Raw genomic sequence first — 22442 nt, forward strand, 5'->3', positions numbered from 1 at the left:
ACCTCCTACTGTTGTATCTCACGCACTCTTTCTCTGTTATTCTCTCTTGAACATGTTTGTTACTGTTGCAGTTATAAATGTTAAATTGCTGGCAGTTTGAGGCTATGATGCATTTCTCTACGTGTGGATCAACACACACTATACTGTATGAGTGAGAATGAGACCAAGTGGATTAAACCACCGCAGTTTTTGTGCGAGTGTGAGGAGAATGTGCGTGTGTGTGCATGTTAATGCCTGTCATAATGTGGGCAAGGCTGCTTACTATACAGAAGGTCTATACAAAAATGTTTTTGAGTGCATTCGGTGTACTGCTGACTGTGTGTTAAGAAATATTGGCACTAATGCTTTTTTTTTTTTCCTCTCATTTGAAGTTGTTTGTTTTTTAGCAGACTTGTCTTTTTTATTGTCCGACCTGCAATAATTAAAAAAAAAAAAAAGAGAACATTTTAATGACACAAAGAGCTGAAGGCATATGCGTTGAGATAAATGGACATGCCAAATCTTATCAAACTGTGTGGAGCAGGGGAATGGGTGGGTGGGTGGGTGGGTGGGTGGGTGGGACGGGTTGTTTACAGATGCAGAGTAAGCATTGCCGTACGTTTTTAAATGTTCTGTTGTTGTGTATTCGTTTTAAATTAAGACAGGCTTTAACACTCCTGTTCAGTGTTTTTGTTTTGAGATTTTACAAAGGAAAAATTTATTTAAACAAATGTGAACAAGATTAATAAAAATGAAAGTATTGGCTTCTACTTGTGTCCATGTGGTTGTTTATTTGTTTTTTTCTTTGCTAAAAAAATATGGCTTTGTTTTTTTTAAAAAAAATCACATGTGGCCAGTTAAGCAGGTTTGTCCAATAATCACAAGGTCTGTGGTTCGATCCCAACTCCTCCCTAGTCATTGTTGTGTGTCCTTGGGCAAGGCACTTTACCCACCATGCCTCCAGTGCACTCACTCAGTGTGTGGTGTTCTTTGCTGGGCTGCCTTGAGCAAATTCCCCGATGGGATTATTAAAGTATTTCAAATACACCATTCTCCAGCAGTCTTGACAAAACCACTAATGCTATTATTGTATGCTGATAACAAGCCAAGTGACCCATCTCCTCTTTAGCTTGGAGGATGATGTCCAAGTAAAATATCACATTCTAATTGGACAGAAAAACCAAGTGAGTGTGTGTCAGCCTGTCATTACCCTTCACAAAAACAATCCTATTTAACACCCACGTCATTCTATGGTAAGCCACTGCTGACTGAATGAAACTGCATCTGATACATGTAGGGACTCTCACATACACTGTGGCATTAATATTATTATATTAAAGTGCAATTAAAGAGATTTCTAAATTAATAACTATTCACTTAACTGATGGAAAAGTGAGAGATAAATGTCAGACATCAATATTTTTTAAATATATATATTAACATATTAAATTTACATAGAAAATTTGAAAAAAAAGTAGAATATTGACTTTCTCTTTAATTTATTAGTGGTAATATTTAATCAGGAAGTTGTAGTTTGGCGTGACAGCCAGTGAATGACATCATCGACGTCGTGAGCACGCGCTTGGTTAAGTAACGTAAGAGGGGGAGAGACAGACTCGAGCGGAGATCGGCCGCCCGCTCGCGCTGCTGCCGTCGGAGCTTCTCAGGGACTATTAACAGGGAGTGCAACCGAGCGGCTGAGCTAAGAGCTGGGGGTATGAGAGCCGACAGAATCCGCTCCCATCCTCCTTTATCCGGGCTCCTGTCCGACTGACAACCATCGGATCAGAACCTTCACCGAACCAGCTCTCGGACGAACCTAATATCGGGTGAGTGTTGGGCCGGGGAACCGGAGAAACCGAGGGGGAAAAGGGGCCTGATTTCGGCCGAATCAGAGTCTCCTATTCACGGCTTAACAGGACGGAGGGGGAGGGGGCGAGGAGTAAGGGATGGCTATCTACACTCACACACATACACACACACAGACACACGTTCACATACAGGCAGGTCCAGTTTGTACATGGGTGCGGTTGTAAGTATGAAACCAAATATATCCTTAAACATTTTTTAAAATATTTTGCTTAATATTTACGGTGCAGTTCGTAGCGCGGTTAAGCTAACGAGCTCCTACTAGCTTACTCGTAGCTGCTGCTATCTCACTTTAATGCCTAATGCTCGCGTTTGTGCTGGAAAACTGTCTGTTAATCATACAAACGATTAAAAAAAACATTATTGTGGTATGAAGTGTCATTTATGGAACAAACATTGTCGCCATAGTAACGCCAATCAGAACTGACTGACATATGGAATTTAAGCTAAGAAGGAAATGTAGCTTAAAATCTGCCCATCAAACGTCTGTTATTCTATCGTATTAATGCACGGATTTATTGTGGAATCTGTAACACACTAGTTGTGTGTGTGTGTGTGTAGTGACAGCTGCCTGAGTGTGTGTGTGTGTGTGTGAGAGAGAGAGAGAGAGGCGTAACACTGTTCTTTTTTCATGTGATTGTGAAATCCTCTGGCTCTGGGTTCTCCCAACACACTTGTCAAAGTGGAATATTCACTTCCACTGACTTTTTTCCCGTTTGTCTGACTTGACTGCATGTCCAGCAAACACACACACACAAACACATTTGGGATTCAGGTCATTACAATAATGCATAGATGGTTTAAATCACAGTGTGCCTCCTCTTCCTCCTCTTTAGGACATCCTGTCTGTGCACAGATGCGTACTTGTACCTATCTTATCCAGTCCACTCTCATGACAGTGAGTCGCACGCGGTGTTTTCCCAGTGCAGTGTGACAGGCTAATTCTACTTTCCACAGGACATTTATGCATTGTTAAATAATAAATTCCTCCCATTGCTATGGAGTTTGCACTGAAGCTGTTCCATCAGTCTGCTTGAGCCAATTCGGGTCGTGTATCTAATGGTTTTTCTTATGACGTGTCTTATGCAGATGGAAACCGGTCATCATTGTGTGTAACTGTTCCTGTACTGAGTAATTAATCAATGGCACTTTCTTACTGTGTAGCCTCGTGATTAATGTTGCTCCCTTAATCGGGGGGCCCTGGCTGCTACACATGAGATGCCCTCTCGGTGTAATGAACTCTAACCCTTTTATTAACCCACATCCACCCCGGCTACATCACATCTAACACAGCAGACGGTCCCAACCAGGTAGAGGTGATGAGGAGGTCCGGAGAACTGGATCATAGTGTTCAGCTATTCTGGATAGCAGAGCGTATTTTTATCCAAAATAAAACGTGGGATAATTTCAGTTGTGATGAATAAGACTCTGTCTGGAAGCAGCCCCCGTGCAGGGGAGTAGTTCTGCAAAAATGATGACTGTTCTGCTTTTGCTTGAGTTGCCATGTCCAAAAAAACTGAGGTTGTCTTGTTTTGCAGTTGTCATGAGATGTTGTTTTTCCAGTATAGGAGATTGTGGATTGTGGGCAGCCTTTCAAAAAATGTCACACAGGAATTTGTACAGTGTTCTTCATGTGTTGAATTGTCAGTAGTGCACATGACATGAATTTATGTGAAAGCTCAGTCTTACTGGACGTGCTATGCTACATTTGGAACAAGCGCCCATTGTTGCTATATAAAGGGTTTATTTTGTTGACACAGCATTCCCCAAATCGGTGATGAGGAAGCAAACGTCTTCAGTAAACGATGCTCCGCTCTGATATGTTTCTCTGCAGCTCTTTGCTTTCCCAAGTTCATTACACTGAATCGTCTAAGGGCTTTGACACAGATAAAGCTGGCCATTGCACACGCCTTCCCTCCCTTGGCAGTGCCAGCGCAGAACAGCAGAGAGCTTAGTCTTGCTTTTGCAGTGGCTGCACAATGTGGCGTGGTAGACTGAGTACTAAATAAGTGATGATTCTGCTCCACCAGCAGCTCAAAAAAAAAAAAAAAAAAAAAAAAAGTTGCGCTTGATTTTCTCATGTTTGCCAAGTCCTAGTATTTTTGCAGCAGTTGATTCTGGTTTTTTTCTGGTTTGTGTCTGGCCTTAATTTCTCTGTCTTTCTCCTCCCTTCTCTACTTTTCTCACTGAAAAACTCCTCCCTCCCTCCCTCACTTCCCTAATCTTGTGTTTCTGGAGACCAGACAGCTGTTTGCTGACCAACAAGCCTTGCTCAGGCTGCATTCTCACACAAACACATGTGCTTGGGATTGATACACATCATTGATTAGCTGAGGTTACTCGCCAGTCTTGCCATCCTTTACTCTGCCTTTTGGGAAAGTTAAGGAATTAGTCTGTGTTAATTATCTTTAGTTAACATTTCAGATTTATTGGTGAAAGTGAATTGGTGCAGCTGGGTAGTGGTATTTGTCCTCAGCTGTATTAACATTTTTTGTCATTTTGTGACAGTGACAACCTGCAGCCATGGAGCTGAGAGTGGGTAACAAGTATCGGCTTGGGCGGAAAATAGGGAGTGGTTCCTTTGGAGACATTTACCTTGGTAAGTGGAAAAGAGTGTGTGTTTGTGCATTTGTTTATTAACCTTCTCTTCTCCCTCACAAATTTCCTTGATGTTGTTATGTTTTTTTTTTTAATGTTAAATTTTTGTTTGTGTGTCTCCTCAGGTGCCAACATTGCCACTGGTGAAGAGGTAGCCATCAAGCTGGAATGTGTGAAGACCAAACACCCACAGTTGCACATTGAAAGCAAGTTCTACAAGATGATGCAAGGAGGAGGTAAGGAGGGCAGCTTTTTTTTAGTTCCTGGTTCTCAAATCTATTAAATAAAACTATCTGAAGGTAATAAAAATATATTCAATAAATGTAAAAATACCCATGTTTGCGTATTTTGCATAATTTGTAAGGTGTCAAATACCAAGTTTGTGTGTGTTTGTCTTTACTAGTGGGTATTCCATCAATCAAGTGGTGTGGAGCAGAGGGAGACTACAACGTGATGGTTATGGAGCTGCTCGGCCCGAGTCTGGAGGACCTTTTCAACTTTTGCTCCAGAAAGTTCAGCCTAAAGACCGTCCTGCTGCTGGCAGACCAGATGGTACGACAACAGACTTTCATCTAAAGGCTGGGACATGGGAGATTAGGCCACTGCGTCAAACGGTTGTTTGCAAGCAGAGTAGAGCCACGTTATTGATGATCCTACTAGGTCACACTCATGATCTTCTTGACTCAGCATGCTCTATATATAACATTCACATGACTCCCTTGAGGCTGCTTTATAGATGTTTTAGTCGCCCGTGCTCTTGTGCATCCAGTGTTGCCCTCTTCTCAGACTCTGCTGGCCTAGATATTTCATGTTACGCATGGCTCTCTCTAGCACATCTCCTCTCACCTTCTGCTTTAACTGCAGCCAAGTTGCTGTGTCAGAGTTAAAATTGTATTCTGGGGTGATCATCTTGTTCTGTCCTTCTATTTCCTGATGACCCGTTTGTCCTCTTTTGAGCTCAAGTCATTAATGTGTTGAATTTCTGACTGTTTTATTTTCTCTGCTCTTTCCAGATCAGTCGCATTGAATACATCCACTCCAAAAACTTCATCCATCGAGATGTAAAGCCAGATAATTTCCTAATGGGGCTCGGCAAGAAGGGGAACCTGGTCTACATCATTGACTTTGGTCTGGCCAAGAAGTACCGTGATGCCCGCACACACCAGCACATCCCATACAGGGAGAACAAGAACCTGACTGGCACGGCACGCTATGCCTCCATCAACACACATCTTGGAATTGGTAAGCTGCACACAGTTACATGTTTTAAAAAAAGGCTGGTACTTGTTTGAAGAACTCCATCTCTAGTCTAAAGGGTACAGGTCTTGGTTGTTATCCTCATACCTCACTAAGCTCTTTTTACATTATGGCAGAGAGGACGTGTAGATAACAGTGTTTAGTTGTGACAAGAAGTATTTTGTTGTAGCTATAAAACCTTGCCAAATTTTGGAATTAAGTGATAGCTTGGTCTCTGGGAATAACTAGCAGTAATAAGTCAGGGCCTCCAGTATAGCAGGAAGATATCTACATTAGTGAAAGCTGGGTCAACACTGCCTGTCAACAGTTATTCATTCGGGGGATAGTTAACATTGTTTATGGACTCTGTTCAGGGTTTGTGCTTGCCAGGTGCAATGAGCTGGCTCGCTTGGTGACATACATGTAGCTAAAGCCTGCTCGAACACGATGATACTAATGGAAAACCTAAATCATCATCTTTTCTGATGTGTTTATACAAATTGATCGCTATGGTTTCGCTTATGGTTTCTTTTGTATGCGACCTGGATACTGTTGATGTTATCCTGGAATTATGACATCACTAGCCGGATTCACTAGCTGCATTTGCATTCAGACCTTAGCCAGATTACAGCGAATCTGTCTTGAAATCAATCCGGCTTTAACCGGATTTGCGCTGTTCAGATTGAGGAAAAAATCAATTCAATGACTACACAAGTCTGAACGGGGTCTATGATACTCATCGCTGCCACATCTAACACATCATCATTTCCCTTTGGAGTCCTCTTTAAATATTCTGTCACCGTTCTGCTTTGAACATATAGATTCAGTTTCAATACAATGTTATTTATATAGCACCTTTTACAATCAAGATTATCTGTAGGTGCTTTACACAAACACAGAGCCTGAACCCCCCAAGCAGGCAGGACTCCCTTTTCCTCCCAGCTCACAAGGGAGAACCTTCCTGCTCATAATCGGCCGGGTACTATCAGATGTTTCCTCGCACAGACATGTAACACTTTTTCTACTGTTTGTCTTGATAAACTCTCTCCAGCTGACTGTCTCCTCTGCATGGCCTTTTTGTTTACACTCACTCTATCTGATTATACACAGGATGTGAATGAAGACTGATCATGAGGGAGTGTAAGAAGGAAATGCTGTCTAGGATGGAAAACCACTGTGTTGTTGTGTTGACGCTTAAACCATCTGCTCACAAACAAGCGGCCAAACTGAACAGTTAATCTTCACAGAAGAAACTGCCTCAGACACAAGTTTCTTATGTGAAGGTTAACTGTTCCTTTTGGTTGCTTTCAGACAAAATAACCTGAGTTTCGAGTGACTATCTGGCATGAAGACCTTTGTTCGTTGTCTTGGTTTTTCCTCTGTCCGGTCAGGAAAATCAGCAGGGATTTTCTGACATGCAATAACCCTTAATCCTTCACATACAGGTGCTGGTGACTCCCAAACATCGAGTAAAATGGACGATCCTCACATCTGCTGCAACCAACAACCTCCATATCTCCTGTTTCTCTGCCTGCGATACGGATTATTTCTTCTATCATTAAAAAGACAAACCGCTGTGTTTTTTGTTCACAGAGCAGTCCAGACGTGATGACCTGGAGTCTCTTGGCTACGTCCTCATGTACTTCAACCTGGGCTCCCTCCCCTGGCAGGGCCTCAAAGCTGCAACCAAGAGGCAGAAGTACGAGCGAATCAGTGAGAAGAAGATGTCCACACCCATCGAAGTTCTTTGCAAGGGATATCCCTGTGAGTAATGTTTCTGTCTGGTTACCGCAGAAATGATTCTTGCTGTTCATGTTTGTTCTAAGTGCTTCTTGCTTTATTCTCCTACAGCCGAGTTCTCTACATATCTGAACTTTTGTCGGTCACTTCGTTTTGACGACAAACCAGACTACTCCTACCTACGTCAGCTCTTCAGAAATCTGTTCCACCGACAGGGTTTCTCCTACGATTACGTCTTTGACTGGAACATGCTCAAATTTGTACGTTTACATCAAGTGCTCTTAAATTATTATGTTTTTTGTGCTCAAAAATAAAAATGTCACGGCTTTTCAAAGCTTTATTTTGTTAGTAGAAAATCTTTAATGTGGCTTATCTCATGTATCAGGGCGCCAGTCGGACAGCTGAGGATGGAGAACGGGAGAGGAGGACAGGAGATGAGAGGGATGAACGGATCGGAGGGGCGCCCAGGGGGTCTGGTTCACGAGGTCTCCCTCCAGGTGCCAACCCCGCAGCTCCCAACAGAGTCAGAAACGGGCCTGAGCAAGCCATCTCTAACCCAGCCTCACGGGTCCAGCAGTCCGGTGAGTAACTGAAATAACACTTCATTGACCATGGATATTTAAAATCTCAAATTTACTTCATGTGGTGTATTTGTTTTTTCTTCATCTTTTTAGGAAATACATCGCCACGTGCAATTTCTCGTGCAGAGCGGGAGAGAAAGGTGAGCATGCGGCTCCACCGAGGGGCTCCTGCTAACGTATCGTCCTCTGACCAAACAGGCCGTCACGACCAGTCGAGAATTTCTACATCACAGGTGAGAAAGAAACCATGTTATGCAGAAAATGTAACAGGCTTCTAAACCCCCCCCCCCTGCAGTTTCTGTAGTCATTATCATTATTTTACTCACTATTCGGCAATTATCATGAAAAGGCCAAATAGTTTCTGTCCAACATCAATGCTCCACTGCAGTTTATATTCATCTTATTTGAGCTATTTAACCTTAATAATGTTCATCTCACAGAGGACATTCTGGGTCAACTTCAAGCTTTTTTTCAAAAAATTATAGTTTTTCAAATATTTAGTCTTAAAACGATCATTAGATGCTGCTCTATCAAACCTTTATTCAGAATTTTCTAATTCCGAATCGTTTTCGCCCGTTGGAGTGGTTTTTGAGGTCTCCTCTGCTGTTACCATGGTGACAGGTTGACAAACCGTGGCATACAAAGCTCGGAATTGCTCTAATTCTCCAGGAATTCAGAGCAATCCTTCACATCAGCCTTCAAAGCAATGCTTCAGCTGCAGCAATCAAACTTGCATTTTCTTCAGGAAATGCCCTTTTCTAGTTTTCTTAGTTTCCTCGTCCTTCTGTAGAAACACAACCCTGAAATTAGACAAATACTCACTGAATTTGTGTCATGTAACTGATGGTTACTAATGAGTCAGTTCTTCTTTGCTGTGCACTTTGTGCGAAGGGTTTATTATCTAGATATTTTTTTAGGCTTAGATAAGTGCATTTTATGAAGTTAGTTTGCAAACAGCATACATGTGAGAGGAAGCTACATTTGTTTATGTTGTGTCTGTTGCAGGTCAGCGTGCCGTTTGAGCACATGGGGAAGTAGAATTGTTTTGGCCCCGCATGCACGTGAAACTGACAGGTGAGGTTTTTATCCCCTGTTAGTGCAAATAAAACACATCTGTCCTTTTTCTAATCGACAGTCTTACCTGTTTTTGCAGGGCTGAAGATATATTCGTCACTACGGTTTAATTTCCTTTTATTCTTACCCTTTTTTTGTTTTATGGAAAGATGATTCCTAATGGACACGGGGTCTTCTTTGAAAAATGGACAGTAAATCTTTCAAGGATCGTGGAAGTTATCCAATGTGCATTCTTTCATGAACCCTGGATCACTACGATCACGACACATAAAATAAATGACAGTGCTGCACTCCACAGTTCCCTCATACCTGTCCTCCTCTTCCTCCCTCAATATTCTGATAAATGTGAAGAACTCGGCATCAAAGGAGCAAAAGGTTTATCAGGGACATACACGATTCCCGTCAGAGGTTGATATGGAAATAAGTAAAAACAGCAAAAATGATTTTTTTTTGTGTCATCCTCTGCATCTTTCATGAAGATGTCTTAAAGGGATAGATCAGTTTCTTTGAAGTGGAGATGAAGGTTGGCACGCCTCCAGTTTAGAGAAGCAAAGAGTAGAAATCGTGAAGCCTTTTCTAATAGAAACGAAGCTGTTAGTGATGAATGCTTTTCCCAAAGCCACCTCCACAACTCCACTCACAAATACAGTGACTTCACACAGGAGTTGCTGCTCTACTGCTGCCTCAGAATATTTATTGTGTGATTTTTGGTGTGAACACATTAGTTTAGTATTAAATGTCACTACACCAAAGCCACACAGCGTTTGAGCAGCAGACGCCTGTGTTCTGTCAGGTTAAAAAATTGATGGCTTTGAACAGAGTGTGAGATAACCAGATACAGTTTCCTGTTAGAAAAGGCTGTGAGGCGGTGAGGTAAAGGGTTATCCAGCCAGTCCTGAGCCTTATTCAAACTTAAGAGGGCACCCGATGCTGACTGTGGGTAGGGACTTTACACATCACCATTAAAAAGCAACTGAACCATCCCTTTAAATCACTTTTTTTTTCCCCATGAAAGAGTTAACGGCTAAAAGACGAGAGGTGGGGACATGTGGGTGAGAAGGTAGTGGACAGAAAGAAGTGTAACTTTTGAAAAGGATTAGTAAGTGATGTTTTAGCTGTTGTAACGTCTCTGGTGATGATTAACAGCCCCCCCCCCCCCCATTTAAGTCTTTACCACCCCTTAGTCTACCTGTTTGAGTGTTTTCATTGATTTAAGTGGGGTAAGTTCAAGTTTAACACACTCCTAATCCTTGAGGGGAAACTCCTCAGGAAATTCTCAGTGAACCGACATTTGACCAGAGACCATAGCTGCCCATTTTGGCTTAACAAGTAGCAGCTGCAATTTTTACAGTAGTTCTTAATGTTACCTTTTTTATTCTTTTGTTATGGGGCATAATACAGGAGCGGGCGGACTCAGATAATGATGACTTTTAAGGGAGGGGTGGGGGTGGGGGCATCCAGTAATTTTTGTTTACGCCACTGTAAATATGTGTTTGTTTGTTTTTTTTATTTCAACGTAAAGCCAAATGTGGTTGTTTGTTTTAAAGTGCAAGTAGAGAAATGCATACTAATGACAAAAAGGGGGTGTGGGTTCAGAATTCTTGGTATTTACAGTACAACATTTTGGGATGGGCTTCTGTTCCTGTGCCAGCTGGGTCAAAACCAACATTGTGTGTATGAGAGAGAGAGAGAGTGTGTGTAACGGTAAATCCCTGCTAGCAGTACTAAATATCTTTGTATAATTTTTAATCTTATTTATGTTAATGTTTTAGTTGCTCTTTTTTTTTCTCCATTCCATCATTTTATCAGATGTGTTGATCTTTCTTTTTTCTGTCCACCTCACCTAATATTTAGGGCTTTCAGTTTTCCTTCTGCAAAATCAATATTCTAAGCGTTTGATGTCACTTTTTTGGATTTTTTTTTTGTTTTTTTAACCTCCAGCAACTTTGACGATGTCATTTCAGAAGAACTCAAACTGATGCAAATTTGCAGGGATGTGTAAATAGCTGTGTGTACTGTGTGTAATTACCTTTGTACAGGCCACCGTGACCCAGTGGCATTGTGACTGTTTGGGTTTGTGGTATATAGAAGAGGATGAAGCGACCAGGGGTTTCACTTTATGTATTGTGTACTGATATCATGTACAGTTCTTTAACACACTTTATTTACAGTATTTGTGTATATTTTATGAAGTAATAAAAATTAATAACGTTGCTGAGAGCTTTTTTTTTTGTTTTTTTTAAGTAGTGTGTTTTTATTTGGGCCTCAAAAGTTCAGGGTGAAAGGCGTGACTGCGCATGCGCAGACACTTGAGTTGTTGCTGTTGCTACAGTGAAGTGCTGCTGGTGATGTGGGTGAAATAACGGCTCGCCGTCCATCACCGCTGGAAGAGAAATGGCGACGTAATAGCTATTTTTTTATTGTCTAGACTTATTACATGAGTGTACGACTAGGTAAATGCGTTGTGTTAGTTTTAGTTTTGAGTTTCCTTACAGAAGTAACGGTGAGTTAGCATAAAGCTAGGAGGGGGGCTTGCTAACACTAGCTAGCAGAAACCGCTGCTTCCGAGACTTTTAGCTGCTTTTATCCCGAGTTTCCGGGTTTTTAAACAGATGCAGTGATTATATACGTGGCGGTCTCGTCCAAATAACTTTTGTGTACTCCGAGAATAGTCCGTGGTTGATTTGAGACAATGAGCTAAAATTGAATGTCTGGATTCAAAGCGGCGCAGACAACTGCAGCAAAGGTAAGCAAAACGGCTGGATGGATGGGCTACCGTTTTACTGTTTTTTTGTTTTTAAAATGAACCAAAATCAACTATTTTGCCATCTTTCTAATACGTATGACTGCTCTGTGTGCACATGTAAAGGCTGAGAGCTGAAGAAGCCTGTAGATTTGCGGATTCTCTGTAAAAGCTTTAGCTAAATGACTTGTGGTCACTAAGCTAAGTAGCCCTGTTGTTTTCACTCCTTCTGACAGTATTGTTATGATTCAGACAGCCTGAAGACTTTTTGTTGGAGTGGGGGGCTGTCACAAAGACGGCTGGATCTATTCAGGTCAAAGTACAATGCCTGTTTTGAAACGTACCCACGGGTGCAGTCAGCAGGATTGATGAGTTGCCTCCATCTCTTGTCTCTGCCCCACAGAGAACCAACCAATGAGCTGGAATTCAGCCATTGCAGTTCAATTTTTCTGATATCCCCCCCCAAAACACAGCTAAGGTTTGTAGAGAATCTTTGCCCAAACAGTAAGAACATACTCTGATCTGACTATGTTCTTACTCTATGGGTGAAGGGGGAAGCAGTACAGAGATTCAAATGCAAATGTCTGTGTCCAAACAGATGTTGGTGGGAAGATGTTGCCATTTATTGTGTTGCTTTCACCACATTTCTAAGCCTTAATGATCATGCAGGATTTGGCAATATTGCAAATATTGACATGAAGATAGCCCATCAATAAAAGACAAATCAGTTCAGGTTTTGTTGTAACTGTTAAAAATATTTATTCTTCTTCCGTTTTGCAGAAAGTTGAATTTTCCAAGCTGCTTCCTGCTTTGCCCCTGGCAATAAGAACACACTGTGATGTGTGATTGTGACATTGATGTGTTCCCAGTAACTGCATTGCCACAAGCTGATTGGCGTAGCATGAGTCATCGATGACCACATTGTGCTCCAGCCTATATTTAGCTGATGCACACAGTGTGTGTGTGTGTGTGTTTGGGGGGGTGTCTGTTGGTGTCGGTGTCTGAAAGTCATTGTGAAATTGGTTTTCACTGAAAATGATTTGATTATCACCTATTCCTTCCTGGAATCCACATCCGAGAAGATGCTGACGTAGCCTTGGACATGTCAGTGCTGACAGATGATGATGTTAAGAGTGGCGCTGGAAGGAGCATCCATGCTTCTTTGGTTTGGCCTGTCCTGATTTGTTGAAATTTTAAGACTATATTCTCCTTATTACAATTGGATTAGCGACTTAAAAGCGTCTTTTTAGGATGCTGCAGTATTTCGGTTTTTAAGAGTCCTTGTCATCTCAGTCACCTCATTGTAGCTTTTGCCTGAGGCCACGTACACATCTGTGGAAAAGCGTTAAAAAAGACGTGCTTGTGTGTGATGTTTCTTTACAACGGTTCTTCCTGCACTGATAGGGTAAAAAAAAAAAAAAGAACAGAAAAGGGAAAACTGGGTCAGCAGATCTCAGCTCATTGATGTCACTCGCTGTGTTTTAGGGATTTTCAGCCCCCACCTCACTGCCTTGATGTGCGCACTTGAGTTTTTTCCCTTCTCACCCACCCCCTACCTTATGCCTCCCCATGTTCACTTCCTCTGTTTTGATTTCCTCCATCTGTCTATTCACACAATGTCTTTTGCACTTTAGACGTGTGCGCTGTCCCACTTTGCTCTTCTCTGTATTTTTATCTCTTCCCGTTTAAGCATCAGCGGATGTTGGCTTGTTTAGATGCATTCACACGTTACAGTGTTGCTGGAATGTGGTGTATAAATCTATTTTAACGCAGCTTGCATTTCACAAAGTGATTTCCTTAATATTTCCTCCTTTTCCCACACAGATGAGTCAGCTTTGGTGGCGGTACAAACGCCTGTCAGAGAGTTTGGGGAATGGCTCTCCTAATGGCCTTCCCCCGGGTTCCCCAGCCACTGTGGCCCCACAAGGATCCAACACCTCCTGGGTGCCTGAAGCCCCAGTGGTCACGCCAGACGAGCCGATTTTCCTCATGACCTCCACTGCCCAAATGATATCGGGGTTTTTTGTTTGGACAGCCCTACTGATCACATGTCATCAGGTAAGGGGAGTCTTTAACATCTGCTATTTGAGTTCATTCCCACCTCAAAAAACTCTGCTGGATTCACTGGTGTTTATCAGCTCCAGCCATGACCTTCAGTGATGGAAATATGGTGTCTGGTTGGACGCAATTATTTTCCCTCCTTGTCTGGCACAATGCAGAGATAAGGGAGTGGCTGCTGTAAATAACAGGTGTGTGCTGTCCTCTCAATAACCAGGCTTCATTGTCTCTCCTGATCTTTGCTCATTTTGAGATTAACCAGGAGGGTGATGGTGGAGAAAACAGGTGCCATCTTATTTCCTAGCGAAGCAAAACAAAAATCTGTACATGGTGCCGCTATTTGCTTGAGCTCTCAGTCTTTGAATGAATCTTGCCTGGAAACTATTGAAGTGACTGTGCTGTCTGTTTTATTTTTTAGGACTTTTTGTGCATTTACTTGATAGCTGAAAGCAAAGAGATGAGGGGACATGTGGGGATATAAGGGAAAAAATGTAGATGTTGCATTTCAGGGTCCCCCAAACCCCTCACACCACAAGACAGCTCCCATAGTCTCTGTCTGTCTGCTCAGTGTTGGTGTTTTTTTTTTCCTGTGCCTCAGCTCTCGTGTTACAGTACTTTTATGTAAGCGAGATCTGCTGTTCCTGGAGGCATCGATGAATGATTTGTCTTCCATTGTTTGTTGATGCTCTTCACATACAGAGTTGGAGAATAGCCCCTCTGTCTCTGGCAACAGGTGCTCCTGGGTGGACTGCGACATCATCAAAAAGCAGGAGATGTGTGTGTGTGTGTGTGTCAGGAGGGTCACCTAGCAACGATGCCTGAGAGTGCAAACGTCTCACTTGGTTGTGTTGTCACTCACTGTTTGGTAATTTTACCAAAGGTGTGTGTCCGTTTACAGGCCAGGAAAGATGATAGGTGGGACATTGTGTAAGTGGAAAAGAGTCGGATGGAGCCTAGGCAGAGGTGCCGGTGACAAACGGCCCACCCTGATCCTCCTGCTGTCTGATGCTCTGAATAGGAGTGATAAAAGCCCAGTATCAGTTTCCAACATGTTTGTGCACACACACCCTGCAGACTCACTCTACTCCAATATCCGGCAAATCTAGAGTAACTGTGCAACATGCCATTATTTGGAGACAGAAATGAAATTGTCAAATCAATGTATATATTTAAATGTCACATTTATTCATCAATTCACACAAGACCAATTCATTGTAAGTTCTGTCTGTATTTGTTCAGATAAGCACTAGGTCTCCAGCTGGGTGTAAAAAAAAAAAAAAAAAAACACCATCCAATTTTGTAATTGGAATCTGAGTGCAACAAGCCTGACTAACTACAGCTGCGCCTGTTCTTACGATGCACGTCCACAAACATGCAAAGCCAGGACTGTTGCTAAGCAACACACTTATATCCACGCTAACTTCTCCCTTCAGACATGTATGACCGGGAAAAAGCAGATCAAAAGAAAAGAATGGTAAATGTTAATGAGAGAGAGGAAGAAGAAAAGTTAGAGCTGTGTGCAGAAAAATGCTGCTCCCTGGCATGCTGCTGTTTGATGTACGCAGATCACACGTTCCAAAATGATGCGAAAGGCTCTGTTTGCATTAAATCTGAGCACAATCAGCAGCTGCAGGGCGGCCGCCGCGCCATGTTTCTCTCTGGCACACACGCTGTACTGGACGGTAGAGGTCTTCCATTATCTTATTATGTAGTTGCAGTCTGAGTGGTGCACGAGTCGTAACCTTAAGTAGTTCATTCAGGTTTGCGGCCTCATTCTGATAGGAGATAATCCTACAGAGGCAGGATTCATCATATTATTTTTTTCCATTATTTAAATGCATTCTCATTCTTTGCTTTGCCAATGCACAAGAGACCAAAATACATCTGGTTTATGAGACGCTGGTGTGAACTGTAGATGTGTTTGTACTGTTTGTGTTTTTCCCATTATGTTATTATGATCTATGGAATATGTTGGTGGCTGATCCAGTTTCAGCTTATGACGACTGATATTATCAACGACTTAATAGTTAAGTCTGACGTTTAACAGAACTGATCCAAGAATATGTTCTTACTCCTCAAACACACATATGGTCGGATAATGTTTTCCAGCTGAGACAGTGTGCGATGTCTGTGGATTCCAGCTTTTGTAGTTCATGAGAACGTCTCACTGTGGTTTCCTGTATCGCTTCACATATGGGTACATGCTGTTTTTTTTTTTTACTCATGGCTTTTCTCCCTTTTTTTTAGATCTACATGCACCTGCGTTACTACAGCTCTCCAAATGAGCAGAGGCACATAGTCCGGATCCTCTTCATAGTTCCCATCTACGCCTTTGACTCCTGGCTCAGCCTCCTCTTCTTCACTAATGAGGAGTACTACGTCTACTTCGACACAGTCCGAGACTGTTATGAAGGTGAGTGGACTGAAAGGAACACGGTGCACGGTGGTTGTTCTCTGTCATTTTCTGCTGCAAGCCTACACGCTGCCATACCTGGTATTCACTTTATAGGTCAACATTCACCACAACCAGGGAGTGTTTTGTGTGTTTGGACAGCCAGTAGAAATAAAAGAATTTATGTGCTGTGATACCCCAGCGGCAGATGGCCTTTGCGGCGGATTCATTTACAAAGGTTGCCATCTTTGTTCTCATGTCTCTGTGGTCTGCTGGGATTGCAGAGGAGGGGAAACCTGTTTCCTAGCAACTGTGTGAAAAGGAGCAAAAACATCAAGAAGGCATCACATTTGTGAGCAGCTAAATCATAACCATTTTCACCAGACTTTGACCTGTCTACTGTCACAACATGACTCCACCGCATGTGCTTTGATAGATTTTAACAGCAGCTGGCCTTCTTGCTGTTTGTCGATTAATCAGGACAGGAGTTTGTTGCCGTTATAAAAAATGATGGTTGCAGCACTGCACGTGTTATCCTGCCATGTAACAGGTGTTTCAGAACTTTCTAGACTTTTAGTGAACTGTGATGTCTGCCAAAGTGGAGGTTTTAAAGTGCTGACTGAAACGTTTGCTCATGACACAATCACTGTTTTCACTGCACTGGAAGGCTGCAGAGGCTGTGTTTATCTGTTTTCACTTAAAAATAGCGAAATGCTTTTAACCTCGTTTACCCGGTTGTTTGTTGCTTTTCCACGCTGCCTGTGTTTGCAAAGCGAAAGCAGCATCTGTGCTTGTTTAGAAATGAAGAAAACACTGTATAATCTGTAATTATGCAGCACTGACAAAGCCAGCTCTGTTCTGACTGTGTTCTGGCAAGTGTCGCCAGTGGCTTACTTTTAAGCTGAGCCACTTTTCAACGGTGGCGGCAGGGAGCTGGTGTCTGTGGGTTACTCTTAAATTAGCCTGCGAACACCTGGGGCAGCACATGAAAAACACCCGACTCACTCAGGGACACCAATTACTGCGATCAGTGTGCAGTCCAGTCAGGCTGATTTAAATTGCACATCACTTCTGTGATGTGATATAACTGTGCTGTATGAATTTGTTTGGAGTCTACATGTCAAGAAAGGAGTTTAAAGGATTATTTTTGTCTTATAAAATGTGATTTTACACACACTAGTGTTCCTCCTTAAACTGTTTTTTTTTTGTTGTGTGTGCAGCTTTTGTCATCTACAACTTCCTGAGTCTGTGTTATGAGTATCTGGGAGGGGAGAGCGCCATCATGGCTGAAATCAGAGGGAAGCCTATTGAGTAAGTGCTGCTTTACTGTCCCTTTTTCCCTTGTTAAATTCCTTTCTCTGTTTGCTGTAATCAGACCTGTTTTGACCCGCGCTTCACTTCAGGTCGAGCTGTGTGTACGGGACCTGCTGTCTGTGGGGAAAGACCTACTCCATTGGATTCCTCAGGTTCTGTAAACAGGTACTTTGTGCTCTTACCCTTTCATGCTTTCATGTTTTAATGTGTGTTCATTCCAGATCTTTGTCTAAGAGAGGTAGCCTCCCTTCACACTGTCTGTAGCAGGTCTCTCAATTCATCCTTACTACTTAAAACGGTCACTGCAAACACAATGGTCTGCAGGACTGGAGTATTGTGGTCCATTTGTAGCACAACTAGACAACAATTCAGTGTGTCCCTGTCCCCCAAAAGCCACCTGGAAAGACTTTGTGAGCTGCCACAGTTCCAACCTTCAGACACTTTGTGTACTTCTACATGTTAGACATGTGTCTAACTGAAGTTGACCGCCCCACTAGCCACCTCCACCAGCTCATCCGTATGGATACCAAGGTGTTCCCAGGCCAGCCGAGAGGTGTAATCTTTCCTGTGTGCCACCCACAAGAGGGGCCTTAGGGTTCGGGTGCAGTGTGATCGGCTGCGGAAACCAGTCCTTGGAACATGGAAAATTTTTATCCTAATTTAAAATTGGCAGAACTGTCCTGTAATTCTGAATTCCTGAAATGATCCTGTCTCTCTCTTGCTTCTTTAGGCGACTCTCCAGTTCTGCGTGGTGAAGCCCCTGATGGCAGTGATCACTGTCATTCTTCAAGCCTTTGGGAAATACAGAGATGGAGACTTCAAGTACGTTTCCACAGCAGCTTACTGTCAATCACAGCATTGATTGGGTTTTTTGTGATCATTTTCATTTTCCCTCTACCCTGCAGTGTGGCCAGCGGCTACCTTTATGTCACTATTATCTACAACATCTCTGTCAGCCTGTCACTTTATGCCCTCTTCCTCTTCTACTTCGCCACACGTGAGCTGCTCGTCCCGTACAACCCTGTGCTCAAGTTCTTCATGGTGAAGTCGGTCATCTTCCTCTCCTTCTGGCAGGGTAAGAGCACCACCACAGTCTGGACGTGATAAACGTAGAGCGGAGGAAAAGGCCACCGTGTGCTCATGAATCTCATTATTATGTGTGCTTCAGGCATGTTGCTGGCCATCCTGGAGAAGTGCGGGGCCATCCCTCAGATCAGCAACGCGGACGTCTCCGTGGGTGAAGGAACAGTTGCTGCAGGCTACCAAAACTTCATCATCTGCATTGAGATGTTCTTTGCTGCTGTTGCTCTGCGTCATGCATTTACTTACAAGGTGTACATGGACAAAAGGCTGGACTCATATGGTGAGCAGTGTGTGTGTTTGAAAGCCAGATGTGTGTGTGTGTTATGTTTTAATGATGCTCTCTGATGTCTGCAGTCTTTGTGTCCTTTTTCACTTCGATTCTGATCTGTAAATATTTTGAGTCGTTCTCCTCTGCTGTTTTTCTATTCCTGCATTTTCATCTCCTGTGTTCCTTGTCTCTTCCTTTTTCTCTCTTCTTCTCTCCTCTGCACTCAAAGGCTCATTTCCTATCTATGGACAGTACGGTAGGTCAGATGTGAGCTGTGTGTTGTCTGTATTTGTCGGTTAATGTCGGCGTTTCAGTTCAGCATGATTTCATTTCTGTGAACTTTATTCACATTTAATTTGGTGTTTGTTTTATTAGATAACAGAAGATCCTCATTGTTGTTATTTTATTGGAAATAATAGATATTTGCTGTTTTTTATTTGGTTCTGTGCTTTTAATTTGCAGCTTCAGTTGTTGATCATTGTACAGTTCCTTTTAGTTTTGTTCCATAGTATCCATATGCTGCCAAAACAATACTGTGATGCTAGGTTGCAGCTAACTGGCAAATACCCACACCCTTTGCTTCACTTCAAGCGAATTAGACATTAGGAATTAGTTTCCACAGTATTCTGTAACTCTGATTACATTTTGATAGTGATAATTGAAGCAATCAAGCAGGCTAAGCTTAGCCAGTTAGCTGCAACTACACTAAGCTTACTGAGTTTGGATAAATTAGGTTCTTAAGCTATTAAAGGTAGGGTAGGAGACTTTAAAACCTCAGTGAGAGTCAGCCAGATTTCAAAAGTAAACACACGCCCCTTTCTCTCAGAGCTCACCCCGAAGCCACGCCTCCCAATCACATGGACGCACATTACCTGAAGACGAGCTGCGGTCTGTGACTTCGGCCATCATGCACGTACCTCTCTGGTGCACAGAGCAGGAAGAGAGTGACAACCAGCCAATACTCCGCTCAGGGTCCACCCGGAGGATTGGCTGATGTTTTTAGTGTTTTATAGCTTCCACAGATGATTCATATTCTTCGTTTTAATGCGAAACTGCCAAACTAATCGGTTGCTATCGGATTGTGAAGAGAGGTTACACTAATTTAACATCATCATCATGCATCAGAGTGAAATCTCCTACCTTACCTTTAAAGAGAGTATTTGTATATTTTAGCTATTTAGTTAATGTTACAAACTAAAGGGAAGGCAATTTTTTGTGAAAAATCATTTCAAGACGTTCTGGAAACTTTAGTACAATTAGCTGGAAACACAGTTTCTGCCTGCCTCCTGGTGTGTTCCACTCAGTGTCTCTTCATTAATGTGCCCACCTTTCCTCCTCCAGGTCGCTGTGCCCCGATGAAGAGCATCTCCAGCAGTCTGAAGGAAACCATGAATCCAGGGGACATGGTCCAAGACGCCATTCACAACTTCTCCCCAGCTTATCAGCAGTACACCCAGCAGTCCACACTGGAGCATAGTGGAGGGCCACCTCTGTCCCGCAGCCACAGTAACCTCAGCACCCGCGGAGACAATGAAAAGACGCTTCTACTCAGCTCTGACGACGAGTTCTGAGATGCTATTTCACTGAACTTTTAGCAGCTACTTTATGTGAGATAAAACAGATGTTTAGTTAAACATGATCAGATTTAGATAACAATGAAAGATCATATTTATATCACACTATAAAATGGAGGATAACAGGCTGAAGCCTTACAAAGGTGAAGGGAATGGAGGTAGGAGGGAGTGAGGGAACACTGGATTTAATAACTGGCCAAGCTGTAATTTGTGTTGATGTCATTGTTGTGGTTTGGGCCATTACTCACAGGAATATATCTGCATTTATCCACAAAATAGGTCTTGATACAAATAACCGTGCCTACATTTCCCATTTAAATACAGCACTTTAGACACTAAAGCAAAAAAAAAAATTACATATTAGTGGGAAAATAAGTGCCATCTTCATCTGGAACACACGGCCTCCTCAGTTCTTTCTGTTGGATTTAGTCCCGGCTCCTCCTCAGCCAATTCCCTGAAACTGAAACATTGCCAAATAGACAGAGCACTAACCTGTGCTCCTGTGATGAATGGAGGTATTGTGAAGCCTTTGAATTGTTGGGATTCATTTTAATATTTAATATGAGTTTAATCACAAAGGATTATTTTATTTAATGGTTGCACCCTGAAGGTATAACTGATTTAGCCTGTTGTTTAATATTGTGTGTTTACTATCGTTGTGAGTTTACTTTGAACAAGTGAAACAGAAGTGTGATATTATGACCGTTAGGCCTGCGTTGTTGTTGTTGTTAGTGGAGCGCCGAGTGAACAGCTGTAGGAGAGATTTTAGTGTAAGCAGAGGGACCGACGGAAGGGCAGCGCCCACGCAGATTACTGATTACTGAAGAAGAGACACTTCCCCGCAGAGCCGGCCCCAGCTGTGATGTGCTGTGGATTGTAATCTCATAATTAGTGGCGGCGCAGATCAGGCCTGCTGCCGCTGGTTCTGTTCGTAGTGACGTCGGGAAGGTGGTCATCACATGACGTATTGTGCTGCTGCTGCTAACACTGCTTTAAATCTGATGAATTCTGAGTATATATGTTGTACACACGTACACACAAGAGCTCAACTCATGCTGGAAAGGGAAAAAGCCTCATGGAAGACAAAACCTTTATGTGGACCAGACATCCTCGTCTCATTCAAAAAAAATGTGTGAGATTATTATTATTATTATTATTATTATGTTTAATGTGTTTTTGGGTTGGCCAGTATGTAACTTGCTTGTGGTTGTGATCCTAAATGTTAAATGGCGGGGCACAGCATTATTAAAAGCCGAGTAGGTTTTTTTGTTTTTTGGTCAGGTAACATCCGGTTGTCTTTAAATGTGCTTTTTTTAGAGTCCAAATTTTATCTAAACACACAAAACATGACAATACAGTACTCATGAGGAATGAATGTAGTCAGGATTATAACTTTACAGCCAAATTGATGCCTATACTATCAGTTTACTTTCACATGTGTGTCCACCTTTCCTCTGAAACTATAGTGCTTCAGTTAAAGTTGAGTATGAATGCATTTGTTCTGTTTATGTACATTAAATTAGTGTTATTGGAGAAGTGAAATTCACTACTTTATACTCTGCAAATCAAAACACTATTAAATGATCTAGAGTTTTGATCAGATGCTGAATATATTAAAGGAAATACTATAAAGGCGGTGATGCTGTAAATGGAGTCAATCTAAGCACTGCAAAACATTCTTGGTATACTGCTTTGAATATTTTTTTGTTATGTTAATTTCATATATGCTCCTGTTTTATTCAGTTGAATTTGTATATATTTGGTAATATTACATGTTTTGATGCTATTTCTGTTGGTGTTGCAAAGAAAATAAATGACATAGTTAAAAAAAAGCTATTTTGAATTATGTTGATTTTTACAGGACTTTAAATGAATGTAGTAGAAAAACAACTTGAAACATAAACAATTAAATAAAATACAATTTACTTAATTA

The 22442-nt window shown here is 42.1% G+C and overlaps 2 protein-coding genes across 4 annotated transcripts; both read left to right on the forward strand.

Annotated features, from left to right (window-relative positions):
- Positions 1-1586: 1586 nt before the first annotated feature.
- On the forward strand, positions 1587-11290 carry LOC114439799 (casein kinase I). 2 transcript variants are annotated; one of them, XM_028411966.1, is made up of 11 exons: positions 1587-1808; positions 4357-4447; positions 4572-4682; positions 4850-4998; positions 5460-5688; positions 7276-7446; positions 7534-7682; positions 7808-8003; positions 8097-8236; positions 9009-9077; positions 9157-11290. In XM_028411966.1, exons 2-10 carry the CDS (start codon positions 4372-4374, stop codon positions 9039-9041), a joined length of 1254 nt encoding a protein of 417 aa, XP_028267767.1. In that variant the 5' UTR covers positions 1587-1808; positions 4357-4371; the 3' UTR covers positions 9042-9077; positions 9157-11290. The 2 variants fall into 2 exon arrangements, with proteins under 2 accessions (XP_028267767.1, XP_028267768.1); XM_028411967.1 differs by lacking the exons at positions 1587-1808; positions 9157-11290 and adding an exon at positions 1948-2011 and having other exon boundaries at positions 9009-9041.
- A 99-nt stretch (positions 11291-11389) lies between these two features.
- On the forward strand, positions 11390-20890 carry LOC114440419 (transmembrane protein 184B-like). Of its 2 annotated transcripts, XM_028412862.1 has the most exons (10): positions 11390-11823; positions 13645-13878; positions 16126-16291; positions 17491-17581; positions 17674-17749; positions 18315-18406; positions 18490-18659; positions 18753-18947; positions 19165-19191; positions 20277-20890. In XM_028412862.1, exons 1-10 carry the CDS (start codon positions 11785-11787, stop codon positions 20504-20506), a joined length of 1320 nt encoding a protein of 439 aa, XP_028268663.1. In that variant the 5' UTR covers positions 11390-11784; the 3' UTR covers positions 20507-20890. The 2 variants fall into 2 exon arrangements, with proteins under 2 accessions (XP_028268663.1, XP_028268664.1); XM_028412863.1 differs by lacking the exon at positions 19165-19191.
- Positions 20891-22442: the final 1552 nt, after the last annotated feature.

Source organism: Parambassis ranga, chromosome 8 (genome assembly GCF_900634625.1).
Source record: "Parambassis ranga chromosome 8, fParRan2.1, whole genome shotgun sequence".
NCBI classification, from domain to species: Eukaryota; Metazoa; Chordata; class Actinopteri; family Ambassidae; genus Parambassis; species Parambassis ranga.